Source organism: Carlito syrichta, unplaced genomic scaffold (assembly GCF_000164805.1).
Source record: "Carlito syrichta isolate Samal-C Ts95f unplaced genomic scaffold, Tarsius_syrichta-2.0.1 Scaffold316444, whole genome shotgun sequence".
Taxonomy (NCBI): Eukaryota; Metazoa; Chordata; class Mammalia; order Primates; family Tarsiidae; genus Carlito; species Carlito syrichta.
This window is the reverse complement of record NW_007260540.1, coordinates 53641-70024: the sequence shown is the minus strand read 5'-3', so window position 1 is coordinate 70024 and position 16384 is coordinate 53641. Positions and strand designations below refer to the sequence as shown.

Here is a 16384-nt window from a genome sequence, read left to right as displayed (position 1 = left end):
GCGATCCTTCCACCTCAGCCTTCCAAGTAGCTGGAACTACAGGCACACGCTACCACGCCCAGCTAATTTTTTGATTTTATTGTAGAGCTGAGGTCTTGCCAAGTTGCTCAGGCGGGTCTCGAACCCACAGGCTCAGGCACTCCACTCACCTCGGCCTCCCAAAGCGCGGGATTACAGTCTGAGCCACCAAGCCCAAACTAGTTCTTATTCTTATGAGTCACTCTATATATTAAAGTATGGTTCATGGATCACCTGCACCAGAATACTTGAAGTGTTTGTTAAAAATGAGCCAAGCATGGTGGCTCACGCCTATATCAGCACATTTGGAGGCCGAGCAGGAGGATCACTTGAGACTAGGAGTTCAAGACCACTGGACAACATAGCAAGATCCTTGTCTTTACAAAAATAAAAATAAAATATTAGCTGGGCATGGTGGTGTACGCCTGTAGCCCCAGCTACTCCAGAGTCTGAGACAGGGAGGGTGCTTGAGCCCAGGAGGTCAAGGTTGCAGAGCAAGGCCTTGTCTCAGGGGGTGGGGGAGGAATGCAGATTCCTGGGTCCTAGCTTAGACCTAGAAATTCAAAATCTCTAAGTGTACAGCAGAATTTATCTTTTTAAACACTCTCTCCTGGTGATTCTTATTAATATTAAAGAGGGGCCGGACACGGTGGTTCATACCTGTAATCACAGCACTCTGGGAGGTGGAGTCAAGAGGATTGCCTGAGTCCAGGGATTCGAGACCAGCCTGGGCAACTTGGTGAGACCTCGTCTCTACAATAAATCAAAACATTAGCTGGGTGTGGTGGCACACGCCTGTGGTTCCCGCCATTTGGAAGGCTGAGGCAGAAGGATCACCTGAGTCCAGCAGGTTGAGGCTGTGGTGGCCATGAGTGTGCCACTGCTCTCCAGCCTGGGTGACAGAGTGAGACTCCTACTCAAAAAAAAAGAAAAGAAAAAAAAAAGAGGATGAAAATGGGGCAGAAGAGTTGGAATGGGGGGGCACATCTTTTAAGCATACCATTTTGTACAGATACAACTTTTGAAACCATGTTTGTTCTATATAGTCAAAAATAAGTAAAATCGGTTTCACTTCTAGTCATGGCTGTGTAAGCTTCCATGGACTAACATTGCAGACACAAATATATATTCTGAATACAATATAAAAAAGAATAACCTGAGAGTAATAGAGAGTGAACCAAAGCAGGTAGACGGTAAAAGGGGAAGAGGAGCAACAATTTCCAACCTTTTTTATGGCTTTCATCATAAAGGCAGGTTATTTGGGGGGCCCTTCAGGGTACTTAGAAATTAGATAGAGACTTGTGAAGGAGAACCAGAGAACAGAGATTGGAGCAACTGATATGACCCAGTTTTACATAGTCAAAAATAAACAAAATCGGTTTCACTTCTGGTCATAGTCATTAGAGCTGGTTAGGTCCCTAACAAAATATAAGAACTGATTTAGCTCATTTCACTAACCACAAACACTGAAAAGTAAGGAGGGATCCAGAGTGAGGAAGCACAAATACTGTCCAAATCACTGACTGACTTCTGAACACTGCACACACAGGACAAACTATAAGTAGCTATGGGTAAAAGAACTGAACTTATATTTGACCTGTCATCCACAATAGGGGAGACAAAATTTGCAGATGTGCTACAGCCAAGTTAATTCTCTGCTAAAAACAAACAAAAATATTGGTTATGGATGGAGGAAAAAAATTTCAAACCATACAAAAAGAAATAAACGAAATGAACTATATTCTAAATGAATAAAGTAAAACAAAGAACTAACCAAAGTTAGCTTTTGAACTCAGCACTTTCTGTATATTACCAGGTTAATGATAAAAAACTGTAAACAATTAATGAGCACTAATTCAATTATTTTACGTTGGCATGGGTTAATCACTTTATGTGCTTCCTAAGACTGAGTTAATAGATTATGAAGTCGTATGTATAAATATAGAAAGAAAGACGGATAGAATGAATCCTATATGGTATTATATTGGAGGTGTCAAAATGAACTGAGTATGTTTGCTTACGTAAGAGAATTTTCATAGTTTCTGACCTACCTACCATGAATATAGATACAGGTATGGACAGATATAACATTGCATAGAGATGTGTCTATGCTCCCCTGCAAACATGTATTTCTTAGCTCTGTCTAGTGAGAGGGTCTAGAAGCAATGACACCCAGTAGCAATAAACCTACCCAGCATAGAACTCTTTGAGTCTAAATACCATTCTCCACTGGAAAAAAATAAATCCTGGGGTTCCTTAGAGAAATGATTGATTCCAGGACTGAATCAAAGATGTACAAAAGCGATCTGAAATATCTTGTTGTACCACAAAAAAAGGAAATACTCAAGAATTATGGGGATAGAATGATGAGAATATATTCAAGAGACAAAGGACACAAGTAGAAGGAGCTCTCACTGGCTAAATCTGGAATAATTTGAGCATCAAAATAATGACAATCCAAATGGAATTTCAATGCACTGAATAGATATCCTTAAGTCCACACTGATATAAACAAACAAACAAATAAATGGGGTCCAAAGGAAAGCTCCCCTTTACAGTAGAACTCCAACTAATAAAATGTGAAAGTAATGGTGGAATTAGAAAATCACCATTTGGCAACTGCAAGAGTAATAATAGTAACACAACAGATACAGACCTAATGATCAAAGTTAACGTCACCAGTAATGGGACAAATAGACATTTTACACCTGTGACATAATCCACTGAGAAGGATACTATATCATTTCCATGGTATCACAACACAAAACGCATAAGCTAAACATAATATTGAGGGACATTCTACAGAACAACTGGCCTGTAATCTTCAAAACTGTCAATGTTGTGAAAGAAAAAGACTGAAGAATTGTTGTAGATTAAAGACATCTAAAGAAAGAAAAGATTTTCCCTTTTCACTACAAAGGACACTAACGGAATATAAAAACTAGAATAAGGTCTGTGGGTTAGATAACAGAATTGTGTCAATACTCATTTCCTCACTTTGACTACTATTCTGTGGCTGTGTAAAAGAATGCCTTTGTTTCAAAAAAATACACACAAGCCTTTCAGGGGTAAAAAGCATCATTTCTATAACTTATCTCAAATGCTTCAGAAAAAAGTATGAGAGAGAGAAGGCTGGGCATGGTGGTATGTGACTGTAGTCCTGGTTACTTGGAAGGCTGAGGCAGGAGGATCACTTGAGCTCAGGGGTTCAAGGCTACAATGAACCAAGATCATGCCATTATACTCCATCCTGGGAAACAAAGTAAATCCCCGAGGAAGGGAGGCAGGAAGAAGGGAAAATAACAATGCAAATGAGGTAAAAAAAAAACAAAACAGTATTTGGGTAATTCAAGTAAAGGGTACATAGGAATTCTTTTAACTATATTTTAATCTTTTCAGTGCATCTGAAATTATTATTTTTTAAGTTAAAGAAAAAAAGATGTAAAAAAAAATAACATACTGGCCCAGCTATGGCAGCCCATACCTATCATACCAGCACTCTGGGAGGCTATGGTGGGAAATTCACTTGAAGCTGGAAGTTCAGAGACTGGTCTGGGCAACAGAGTGAGGGTCTATCTCTATAAAAATTTTAAAAATTAGCTGAGCATGGTGTGACACAAACATTCAGATCACAGCATTCCTTTCCTGTCGATAGTGGCTTAAAACCCAGGGGACTCTCTAACAGCATTACTCCTCTGAACCCATTTCACTTTATTGCTTCTCATAATCCAATATGTAAGAACTGTGTCTAAAGAAAAAATAGTTAAATAGGACCTGAGAAATAGTTGATTTGCATCCTTTGAGAACACATTTGATCTTTCTGCTTATTTCCTATTTCTCTGCTTTCTTCTGAATGATCAAGAAACCCAGAAAACTAAATGCTGGGTGAGAGTGATGCTGACATTCTGTTTTTCTGATACAGGAACGTCTGTCAGTTTGCACCTTAAAGTTGAGAGATGGTCACTTCTGGTAGCTTTGGAATCTGATCACATAATTTCATGGTCTGCAAGTAAAAAGTGGAACTCATAGTAATGACACATATCTAACGCTTTATAGTATTTACTATGTGCCCTCTTACAGCCAGTAAATGGTAGAACTCAGGTAGCCAGATTCCAGAGTTCATGTTATTAATATTAAGTTTTTCAAAGGAAGGAAAGTACATGTATTTATCCACCATAAACTCCTAGTATTTAATCTGAAGGAAAAAGCTGCTAGAAATCACCAAAATTTTTAGTTTCCCTGAAAAAAGCAAGAGTGCATATGTGCAGAAAAGAGTTATTAATATAACAGGCCTAAGAATTTATCTTAAGAAAAGTCTACTTGCAAGGTTAGCCTCTGAATGGCTTCTAAGACCTTGGATTTTGGGTGGGTTCCCACTATTCCCTGATGAGTTTCTCTGAAGGACAACATTTCACCTGTGTTGTCAACTAATTGCTGGATGAATTAAGAGCATCCCTTGAGAGTCCACAGGGAGTAGGCTCTTAGAAGCCTGTGTCTGGTTTCCTCCAGACTTCACTCATGCACCTTTTCTCTTTAATGATTTTGCTTTGCATTATTTTCTATAATAAGTCATAGCTGTATGATTATATACTGAGTCCTATGAAGCCTCCTATAAATCATCAAACCTGGTGATGAGTTTAGCAGACTCCCAACACAGTATGATTCTCTGTTATTTCTTTTTCTTTTCTCTTTTTTTCTTCAGAGACAAGGTCTCGATAGGTTACCTAGGCTGGTCTTGACTCCTGGCCTCAAGCAATCCTCCCACCTCAACCTCCCAAGTAGCTCTTTGCTATTTCAGACAAAGAGAGAATTCCAGCTAATCTATCATTTCTATTTAAGTTCATAAAGTTCTTCTCCTACCCACTTACACATAGACAATATATATTACATCACAACTACAATCCAACACCCCCAAGAGTTGAAAAAATAATGAAAACATTTCATATTCTTGTAAGTAATAATAATCCTCATTCTGAAACTGAACTTTGCTTTATAACTAAAAGGCAAATGCAGACTCAAGCAGTCTTATCACTTCATGTCATTTTTATAGTTATCAATATCATCCTCAGAAGGAATCTTTGAGAAACAAGTAACTTCACAATACTCATGGAAACCAGTCTTTCTGTTTTTGTCTTATAAACACTGACATTCATTTTTCAAGAGGTACCCTAAATAAGTGCATATGGTCTTGCTCTGAAAGGGAGTACTGTCAATCCTTCTAACTAAATTTTACATTATGCAAACTTTGGATTCCATCTAGGAATGATTAAACCATTCATTATAATCTTAGTTTCAAGAGGGAAGGAAGAGAATCAGTATGTTAAAGTTAAGAGGAAGCAAGAACACTTGCTTAATTCATTGGTAACTTGGCTGTGGTCTTGCATATACAAAGAAACAGTATGGTATTAACAACACATTTATCTTGTAGGTTAACATATATTTGATGACATGATATAATATGTAACTTAAAATCTAACCAGGGCAATCCCCTCGGGTCCACTCCCTCTGTGGGAGTTTTTCTGTCTTCTCAATAAATCCTGCTTTCTGAAAAAAAAATCTAACCACACCAAATATCATGTATTTATTAAACTGTACTTTCAAAAGGCATGGAAAAGCTAGGCAACAAAACAAGTAATGATGGCAACAATATAACCTCATAGACTAAAACAAATATTCATGAGTCTATACTATAAGTAACTAAATAAAACAGAAGGGAAAGCTTTACTTCATGGCGAAATTCTAATTAATGTGTGGAAAGAACTGTGCAGACAGAAAACACCACAGTGAATCGGGTTCGATGGCTCAGCACTTTGGAAGACCGAGGTGGGTGGATTGCCTGAGCCTGCCTGAGCAACTTAGTGAGACCTCATCTCTACAATAAATCCAAAATTAGCAGGGTGTGGTAGCGCGCGCCTGTAGTTCCAGCTACTTGGAAGGCAGAAGCGGAAGGATCGCCAGAGCCCAGCAGGTCAAGGCTGCGGTGGCCAGGAGCGTGCCACTGCACTCCAGTCTGGGCAAAGGAGTGAGACTCCGACTCAAAAAAGAAAACACCACAGAGGTGACTTTCAGGTAACATCAAAGATGCTAAAATTAGTGGACAAAAGTAAGATGAGTAACGGAACACTTAACATAGTATCTATATGGCTCTCTCTCTACAAGGAATTAGTTGCAAAGATAAAAATAATTTTACAGTGGATAAGCCGAAAGACACTGCCTTACCTAAGTGACCAAAGTTAACATCGTCAGTAACAAGCATATTGACATCATGTGCCTCTTGCTGATACATGGAAAAGGGCACATGCCATTTCTACAGTATGCTTGCCAACACACATTACCTGAATTTAATTATGAGGAAAGATCAGACAAAGCCAAACGAGGATATTCTATAATATTCCCTAAAATTATAAAGATTATGAAAGACAAAAAAAAGACTAAGGAAATGTCCCAGATTAAAGGAGACTAAGGAGCCTGACAGTTTAATGTAATGTATAATCCTGAACTGGATCCTGGGCCAGAAAAAGAATATTACTGGACAGTTGGGGAATTTCAATAAAGTTTTAAAATTAGTTTACAGTACTTTATCAATGCTAATTTCCTGATTTTGGTAGCTGTATTATTGAGATGTGCTAATATTAATTGGAATAGTTGGGGTATACTTAAGTGCTGCATTCTATTTTTACAACTTTTTGTTTATGAAAATTTAAATATAAAAACATCTAAAAGAAAGATACAGAAAAGCCTAATGTAAAGTATGTTTTTCTTCTAGTCCTGTCTTCCAGCTTCACTTCCCAGGGAAACATCTGCTGTTTCCAGTCTTCAAATGCATACTTTAAGAGATAGGCATGATGGCTCACACCTGTAATCCCAGCACTTTGGGAGTCTGAGGCAGAAGAGGTGCTTGAGCCCAGGAGTTCAAGACTGGCTGAGGCAACAAAGAAAGACCTCCTCTCTACAAAAAAATAAAAAACGTAGTCCGGTGTGAGAGCGCATACCTTTAGTCCCAGCCACTTAGGAGGCTGAGGAGAAGGATCACCTGAGCTCAGGAGGTCAAGGCCACAATGAGCTGTGATCATGCCACTGCACTCCAACCTGGACGGCAGAGTCAGACCTTCATTTTAAAAAACTTTGTGTTTTTAAATTAAATAATTTAAAACTATATACTTAAACTTTTAAAGGGAGTAAATTTACAATGACTTTTTTTAAATTATAGATGCCTCAAATTGAATTTTTACACTGACCAATTGTTATCTGTCTAGTGTAATGTCAAATACATCAAAAAAGCCTATTTCCTATTTGGTTTTAATGACTTAAACAAAGTTTTTTTTTTTGGTTTTTTGTTTTTTTAACATAGCAAGATATCATCATGAGAGTTAAAGTTGAAACTGTTTTATGCATTTAAATCAATTTTTATATACTTAAATGCATGCATAAGTAGCATGTTTTATGGTGTCAAATTAGTTTCCTTACTTCTCAGGATATTAATTTCGTTTAGTCTCCAACTGAGCAAAGGACCTGTTTCCAACATTAAGTTCAGAATTGGATGTTTGTGCTGAGTAGTGGCTTATGACTGTAATCCCAATACTTTGGGAAGCTGAGGCGAGAGGATTGCCTGAGCCCAGGAGTTCGAGACCAGCCTAGGCAACATAGCAAGACCACATTTCTATAATTAAAACAAAAGCAAAAAATTAGCTGGGCGCGGTGTCACATACCTATAGTCCTAGCTACTTGGAAGGATCACCTGAGCCCAGCAGATTGAGGATGCAATACCCATGACTGTGCCACTGCATTCCAGCCTGGCCAACAGAGTGAGACTTTCACTCAAAAAAAAAAAAGAATTGGTTGTTTGGAACTCAAGCACATTTCTCCATAGAAGTCACATAATAGTTTTCCTACTTAGCTTAGAAAGGAGCCAATTTAACCTATAATATTAGACCAAGGGTTTAACCAATTTAACTAAGGGTCAATTCTAATACAACACGTATAAATTAGAATCAAGTTCTCATTGGTAAAAATGTGGCTATGAATAAAATATCTCCAGTGTTCCAACTTGAAAAGTCAGGCACATATCTTCAATCTCCTTTCCCTAATCCCTCAACTCATGACTTCTCATTGCCGTGCCCCAGAGGAGTCATCAGATATCTGTAACTTTTCTTGCTTCCAAGCCCTGGTGGTAGTATGCTAAGCTGAATGGCAGAGGTAGTGCTAGGATGTAGTTATGTAACTCTAAAGTGTAACCAAAGCTGAAGAGTGAAGAGGACAGGCAGCATTAAGGAGAGAAAGGTCATAAGTAGCTGTGTATATATGTGGTAAATTGCAGAACGACTCAACATATATTCACAAACTCCTTCCCCTACCTACTTCCCCACCCCATCACTATTAGGCTTGGATATGGGACTCGCTTTAGGCAATGGAATGTAAGTGAACATGATGTATGCCACATCCACGGAGATCACTTAGGTGGGTCTGGCTTGGTCTCTTATGTACCTGACCTCAGTCTTAGATAGAGAAAAAATCCACTGTGATTTGAGAGTTGTTTCTGGTAGCAAAAGCTGGCTGATTTGGGAATTGTCCTTCATCCCATTGTCTAGTAACTATAGACCTTACAGCTTGTCAGCAGGTACTAAAGTAAGGTCAGCAATGGTGACAAAAACTAGAAAAAGCAGGATAGGCAATACTGCAGACTAAAGAACGACAGAAAACGTCCCTCACACCTTCGGTGGATTTCGTGAATGGCCTTCCTACTGCTCCCCGCTCCTATCCCCCAATTTAGTCTCTGCATAGTAGTCACACTAAATCTTTAAAAATATAAACCAGATCATGCATTCCCCCACTCCATCATGAGGGGCTTTGTAGCCACGGTATGGAATTTTAGTTTCAGGATGAAAACGAAAATTCTAGACATAGAAACATAAAGTTATGAACCACAACAACATGGGGCCAGTTATCAGAGGGTGAAGTAATTTCCTTAAACCTTAGTGAATCTTAAGGAAAACTACTGTAGTAAAAAATAATATTTATTGCCTCAAATAATGGTATTATCATAAATGAATCAAACTATATCTTAGTGTATTCAGTTTATAGTAACAGTGAAGAATATAACCATTTAAATATTTCTCTTTAAGATGGCTAAAATTTCACTGAAATTTTAGAATTTCACTGAAATTTTAGAAATACTCAAGATATTAAGGACACATTCTCCAATGGCTTTGTGTAATCAAATGATAAACAGTATTATCTGAAGTACAAACAAGTATGCAGGGCTTCCATGAAAAATGCATTCCAAGTGCAATTCTGCTATTTTTTTCTCAGCATCTCCAATGTATAAGGTTTATAGGATGTATAAATACAGGATATTTTATAGGATTTACAGGATTGTTTATAAGATATATAAATATTTAGACCCCGGTGTGGTGGCTCATGACTTCATGACTGTAATCCCAGCACTCTGGGAGGTGGAGATAAATGATATCCTGAGCCCAGGGATTACAGACTAACCTGTGCAACTTGGCAAAACCTTGTATCTACAATAAATAAAAAAATTTGGACATGGTGGTGAGCGCCTGCAGTTCCAGTTACTTGGAAGGCTGAGGAGGAAGGATTGCCTGAGCCCAGGAGGTCGAGATTGTGGTAGCTGTGAGTATTCCACTCCACTCCAGCCTGGGTGACAGAGTAAAACTCTGACTCTATAAACAAGCAAACAAGCAATTAAATATTTATGGGAGCCAGGTTCGGTGGCTCAGCCTGTAATCCTGTGCCTTTGGGAGGCTGAGGTGAGTGGATTGCCTGAGCCCACGGGTTCAAGACTTGCCTGGGCAACTTGGTGAGACCTCATCTCTACAATAAATCAAAAATTAGCTGGGCATGGTAGCGCGCGCCTGTCGTTCCAGCTACTTGGAAGGCTGAGGTTGAAGGATCGCTGGAGCCCAGCAGGTCGAGGCCACTGCACTCCAGTCTGGGTGACAGAGTGAGATTCCAACTCAAAAATATATATATATATTTATGGGATATAGTACCTGCTTACAAGGATCTTGCAATCTATTGGAGGACTCTGACATGCACATACTTTAGGAATGCCAGGAATACTCCTCTTTACTAGGAATACAGCAGAGATTATTTTTCTACCCTGAAGCAAGCAGGTTACAGGCTAAAGCAGATGTTCTATGCATAGCAGCTTGTAAAGGTAATGTACTTGTCTTTCTCAGTCATGATATGCTAGATAAATGAATGAAAAATGTTATGATTAAGTACTCTGTTATGATGCAGGGGCTCTGAAAATAACTCCTGCGATGCCAGGTTCTTTGTAGGTATGTCCTAAATCAGATGTTCATGAACTAGGGGTTGTATGTTTTATATTATGGGTAATCCCAAAATGTAGTTCTACATGTTAAAAATAGGGATGAAAAAATCATCATTGTGACACAGGAGAGTTTAAAATGAATACTTTTCCTTTTTTATTTTTAAAATAAAAAAGCTCCTTAACAAATGTATTATTTGTTCCAAATATAAATCACTGCAAGTCGGGTGAGGTATAATTCCAACAATTTAGGAGGCTGAGGTAGGAGGATCACTTGAAGCCAGGAGTTCAAGACTGCAGTAAGCTAGGATTGTGTCACAGTAAGCTAGGATTGTGTCACTGCACTCCAGCCTGGGTGACAGAGCAAGACCCCATCTCTTAAAAAAAAAAAAAGAGTCACTATAGAGGCATTTTTTGATGCTAGGAATGGGAATGGAGGAAAAAGATGAATTATAATCACTCTTCAAAGGATTCAATGTAATAATATTAAAAAATATTACTTCTCTTACATTACTGTATATATACGAATAGAGCAAAAAGAAAATAAGTAAACAAAATCATAAATGGGTACAAGTTGGAAGAAAAAAATTTCTCATAAATTAAACCTTCAAATATCTTGATCACATCTACAAAATGTAGAGTAAGATTGTTTAACAGAAGAATAAATTTTAAAATTCAGGTAACACAAATACTCCACATAAATGAAAATTAGCAACAAATCTAAAACTTTTTAAATAGGCCAATATGACATACATAAAAAACCAACATAAAATTAGCATTCAGACTTACCGTAATAAGAGTTCTTTGGGAAGTTTTTTATTGATTACAGCTTCATCGCTATTTGAGAACATCTGCAAAAACAAAATCATTGTGTCAAGTGTTACTTAAATTTTATCACAAAATGTTCAACTCAAAAGTTTAGAGGCAATTCTCTTAGGAGAGAGGTAAAAAAGTACATTGGGTATTATAAATCAAAGTTGTATTTTTGGAGACTCTCTAGATTGAAAATCATCTTTGAGGCATTTAATTCCTGCCTGTCATCAGGGAAAAATAACTAACAGCAGTCACAAGGATACATTATGAGCCAGGTACTATTTCAAATGTTTTCATGTATAATATTTTAAATCTTCATACCATCCCTATCTTCACTTTACCGATAAAGAAATTGAGTTACAGAAGGACTGCTTAGGATCACATCACTGTGGAGTGACTACTTTAAAATGCCATTAAAATAAGAAGATTCTCCAAATTTGGCTCACATTTACTTGTTCAAGGAGGTGTTCAGAGGCCTCTTTTGTGTTTTATATATCAGGGAGAAAGCCAACAGTCCTCCCTAACCATCACCATAGCATTCTGGAGGCACTCAAGTGATCATTTAACATATTGATCAAAATACAAAGGAGAACTTTTAAACTGAGTCACCACTTTTGCCACTAAGGAAATCAGGACTATAAGCATGTCTTGTAAGCATGTTAAAACAACCACCACCACCACCTATACCCAATAAAAAGGACAGTAAAAACAGCAAGACCACATCACTGAAGTTTAAAGAAATACGTTCAGCCCCTGCAGTTAAGTACTACAGAAATTTCTCCTGACTTTATGCAAAGAACATTAAAACACCCTGTAAATATTAGGCACTTTTTAAGACAATGGGATAAAAAGAAAATAAGACATGATTTCTGTCTTTAAAAGGGAGCTCTTGCTCTACAGTGAAGAAAATAGAAACAAGGGCCAGGCACATTGGCTCCCGCCTATAATCCCAGCACTTTGCGAGGTGGAGGTGAGAGGATTACCTGAGCCCAGGGATTCAAGACCAGCCTGGGCAACTTGACAAGATCTACAATAAATAAAAAAATTAGCCGGGTGTGGTGGCATGCACCTGTAGTTCCAGCTACTTGGAAGGTGGAGGCGGAAGGATCTCCTGAGCCCAGTAGGTCGAGGCAGCCATGAGCGCACTACCGCACCCCAACCTGGGTGACAGAGTGAGACTCTGACTCAAAAAAAAAAAAAAGAAAAAGAAAAAAAAGAAAAGAAAAGACAATAGAAATAAGCAAATAATTTACCAATTATTACAGTACTAGACATAGATGACAAGAGGCATATGAGAACAAAGGATGAAATAACTAATTCTGCCTGCAGGTATATCTAATTTGTATCTTAAAGGAAAGTCAGAAATTAACTAGCAAAAAAGGAGACGATAACAACACTTACAAAACTGTAAAGTCACACAGGAAGGTCAGGGTATTTCATGGAGATTCAAAGTAGAAGTAAAGGAAGGAAACAGAGGGGTAGGGAAGCAGTGGGCACAATATACTCCCCCTCCGCCTCAGATATTTATAGAACAATTATAATAATAAATATTTTCTAATATTTACAAATAACTACCTTCCAGCTAAATGAAAAGCTCTGTGAGAGCAGAAGTATGTCTGTAAGGACTGCCATATTTCTAGGGCTGAGCACACAGACGGATACAGGAACTCAATAAACCCAATGAATGGATCATTAAATGGATGGTGGGACTAGACTGTGAAGGAAACTTATATACAAGCATAAAAATGTGAAACACTGTAGGCAAGAGGAAGTTAAAGACATTAAACTCTGGACCAGTAGTAAGGAAATAAAATTAATCAATTGAAATTATAATCCAAGTAAAAGATGTAAGATTACAGGGTAAAATGATAAGTGTAAGATTACAGGGATGGTAGGAATAAAGAATAGAAACTAGAAACAATGAGGATTGTTAAAGATGCAACAATATGGCCAGGCTCAGTGGCTCAGCCTGTAATCCCATGCTTTGGGAGGCTGAGGTGAGTGGATTGCCTGAGCACGAGGGTTCGAGACCCGCCTGGGCAACTTGGCAAGACCTCATCTCTACAATAAAAATCAAAAAATTAGCCAGGCATGGTAGTGCGCGCCTGTAGTTTCAGCTCCTTGGAAGGCTGAGGCAGAAGAACCGCCAGAGCCCAGCAGGTTGAGGCTGCGGTGGCAGGGAGCGGTCACTGCACTCCAGTCTGGGCGACAGAGTGAGACTCCAACTTAAAAAAAGAAAAGAAAAAAAACAACAAAGATGCAACAATATTTGGTAACTGAAAGTGGATCATTTAGCAAGCTTCAGTGCAACAGACTATAGAAGTAATGCTATTGACCAAAAATTACATTTTTTTTAGAAAAGTATCTTACATTAAAGAATAAATTGTTTTACCAGTAACTTCTACCCATTGGTGAAAGCTATGTTAAAAACATAAAGCCGGGCTCGGTAGCTCAGCCTGTAATCCTGCGCCTTTGGAAGGCTGAGGTGAGTGGACTGCCTGAGCCCGCGGGTTCAAGACCCGCCTGGGCAACTTGGCAAGTTAACAATAAATTTAAAAAAAAAACAGCCAGGCATGGTAGCGCGCCTGTAGTTCCAGCTACTTGGTAAGGCTGAGGTGGAAGGATCGCTGGAACCCAGCAGGTCGAGGCTGCGGTGCCTGGGAGCGGCCACTGCACTCCAGTCTGGGCAACAGTGAGAGTTCAACTCAAAAAAACAAAAAATAAAAATAAAAACATAAAACCCTAATGAACATTTGTATACCTAACCCTAAATTGTACCCCACACCTTTAAAATAAAAAAATTAAAAGATAAAATAAATACATAAAAACATAAAACCCAATCCCTCCTCTAAAAGGCAGTCCTTCAAAACGAAACCACATTTTCTCCTAAACAAGCTTAGGTTCTTTTAATGTTCTCAAGTATCATGGTTTCTAAGACACTGTACCGTTATGGTCATTGTTCTCTGAGTACACTTGTAAGCAGTAATCCACAAAGTTGCAATGTATTTAAAAAGCTAAACAGTATCTCAGCATTGTTCACAATAGCAAGAACATGGAACCAACGGTGCTGCCCATCAAAAGAGGACTGGATTAAAAAATGGAGTATTACGCAGCCATAAAGAAGAGCAAAATCATGAACTTGGCAGCAACCTGGACGGAATTAGAGTTTATAATACTGAGTAATCTTTCACAGAAACAAAGATCTGAGTATCACATGTTCTCACTCATAAGTGGACCTTGAACAACTACCGTAATTCTACAACAAAAGGATTGACAGTAGTCGATATCTGCCTGGGGAAAGGAGACACACCTCAACAACCAGGGTTCCTGCACTATGAATATTTGTATACCTAACCCTGAATTGTATGCCACAATTTAAAAAGAAAAAAAAACTCTATATCTAATAAATAAATAAGATTTCAAGCTTTAAAAAAAAAAAAAAAAGCTAAACAGACTGGGCCCAATGACTCACATCTGTAATCCCAGCATTTTGGAGGCCAAGGAGGGAGGCCTATTTGAGCCTAGGAGTTTGAGAATAGCCTGAGCAACATAAGAAAACTTCATCTCTACCAAAAACAAAATCACATAATACAGGCATGGGCAGGCATGCCTATAGTCCCAGCTACTCGGGAGGCTGAAGCAGAAGGATCGCCTAAGCCCACAAAGTTGAAGCTATGGCAAGTCATGATCATGCTGTTGCACTCCAGCCTGGGTGACAGAGTGAGACCCCAAATCATAAAAAAAAAAAAGAAAAAAGATGAAACAAACAAACAAACAAAAAAAGCGAAGCTCTTTAGCTTGTATACTCAAAACATTTTATTTAATGGCATATATCTCACCACAGAAGACACTCCACTCACTTGAAAATACACAGTCATTTATTTTTTTAAATACTGTTCATATTGTTCACATGACTTCTACAACTCCAGATGTAAAACAGCAAAATCACAGGCCAAGCACAGTGGTTCATGTCTGTAATTCCAACACTTTGGGAGACCAAGGCAAGAAGATTGCTGGAGCCTAGGAGTCTGAGACCAGGCTGGGCAAACATAATGAGACCCCTGACTCCACACACACAAAAAAATTCACTATCAGCAGCTAATTTCTTCCCTTGCTTTGCAAGCTAATTTCTTCTCTTGCAAAGCAAGGGAAGAAATTATATACTGAGAATGTCATTGCCTCCACAGGAGAATGAAGGTATGTGAAGGAAAAAAGGAACAGACAGTGCCCTGGAAAGATTTGGGAAGTGCCGTATGTACAAGACATCTGTCCAGATTTATATATCCCCCACCTTTCTTCTGCACATAGGTATCCTACTCTAAGTTTGTAAAAACGGATCGGGTCAGTGTTACAAGGTATGGTCTCCTGACCAACAGCATAAACCAGGAACTTATTAGAAATGAAAATTCTCAGGCTGTACCCCAGACATAAAGGATCAGAGACTCGAGGTAGATTGATAGGAGGAAAAGGGACAATGTGTGTTTTATTATTTTATTTATTTATTTTTTGAGTTGGAGTCTCACTCTGTCACCGAGACTGCAGTCATGGCACGCTCATAGTCATTACTGCCTCTAGCTGCCGAGCTCAAGCTTCAGCCATTCAGGTAGCTGGAACTACAGCAGTGCACCACCATGCCTGACTAATTTTTTCTTTTAATTGTAGAGATGAGGTCTTGCCAAACTGGCCTGGAACCCCTGGACTCAGGATTCTCTGGCCTCCACATCCCAAAGTGCTGGGATTACAGGTATGAGCCACCACACCTGGCCACCAATCTGTATTTTAACAAGATCGCTAGGTGATACTGATGCACTCTGAAGTCTGAGAACCAATCGACCAGATAAAGTAGATTGAGGATCTCAGGCTATAAGAAATCACAGTTCTAATACATAATCAGAATATTTATTGCTATCAGAAGTGACACAGGAACGGAGTTCAGAAAATAACCCTAAAGATAGACACAATAACCTTAGATGTTTTCTAGGAAAGCAAAATGATTTCTACTCTTGTTCATGCTGCTATTTGTAAAACAAATATTTCACAGAAGCAATAAAATATATCTGTTTTAGATATTTTACTATTTCAGTTGCATCCAAACTCCAGGCTTCTCATGCAAAAATATAAGTGACAAAACAATTCAGATCAAGGCTATACGGAATCACAACAAAAGTGTGAGGAATGTGCAATGTAATAGATGTAGAGAAAGTGATTGCTTAAAGTTTTGACATTGTTAGGCAATCTGGTTTTATATCAACACAGGGA

At 38.5% G+C, this 16384-nt stretch overlaps 1 protein-coding gene across 1 annotated transcript in view; it reads right to left on the bottom strand.

The window, feature by feature from the left end:
• The window catches only part of LOC103276994 (F-box/LRR-repeat protein 20), a 24417-nt gene extending 13236 nt beyond the window's left edge, over nucleotides 1-11181 (bottom strand). The window contains exon 1 of the mRNA XM_008074444.1: nucleotides 11102-11181. Within this exon, the coding sequence (XP_008072635.1) occupies nucleotides 11102-11181 (80 nt within the window). The remainder of the gene's footprint in view (nucleotides 1-11101) is intronic.
• Between the last annotated feature and the right edge of the window lie 5203 nt (nucleotides 11182-16384).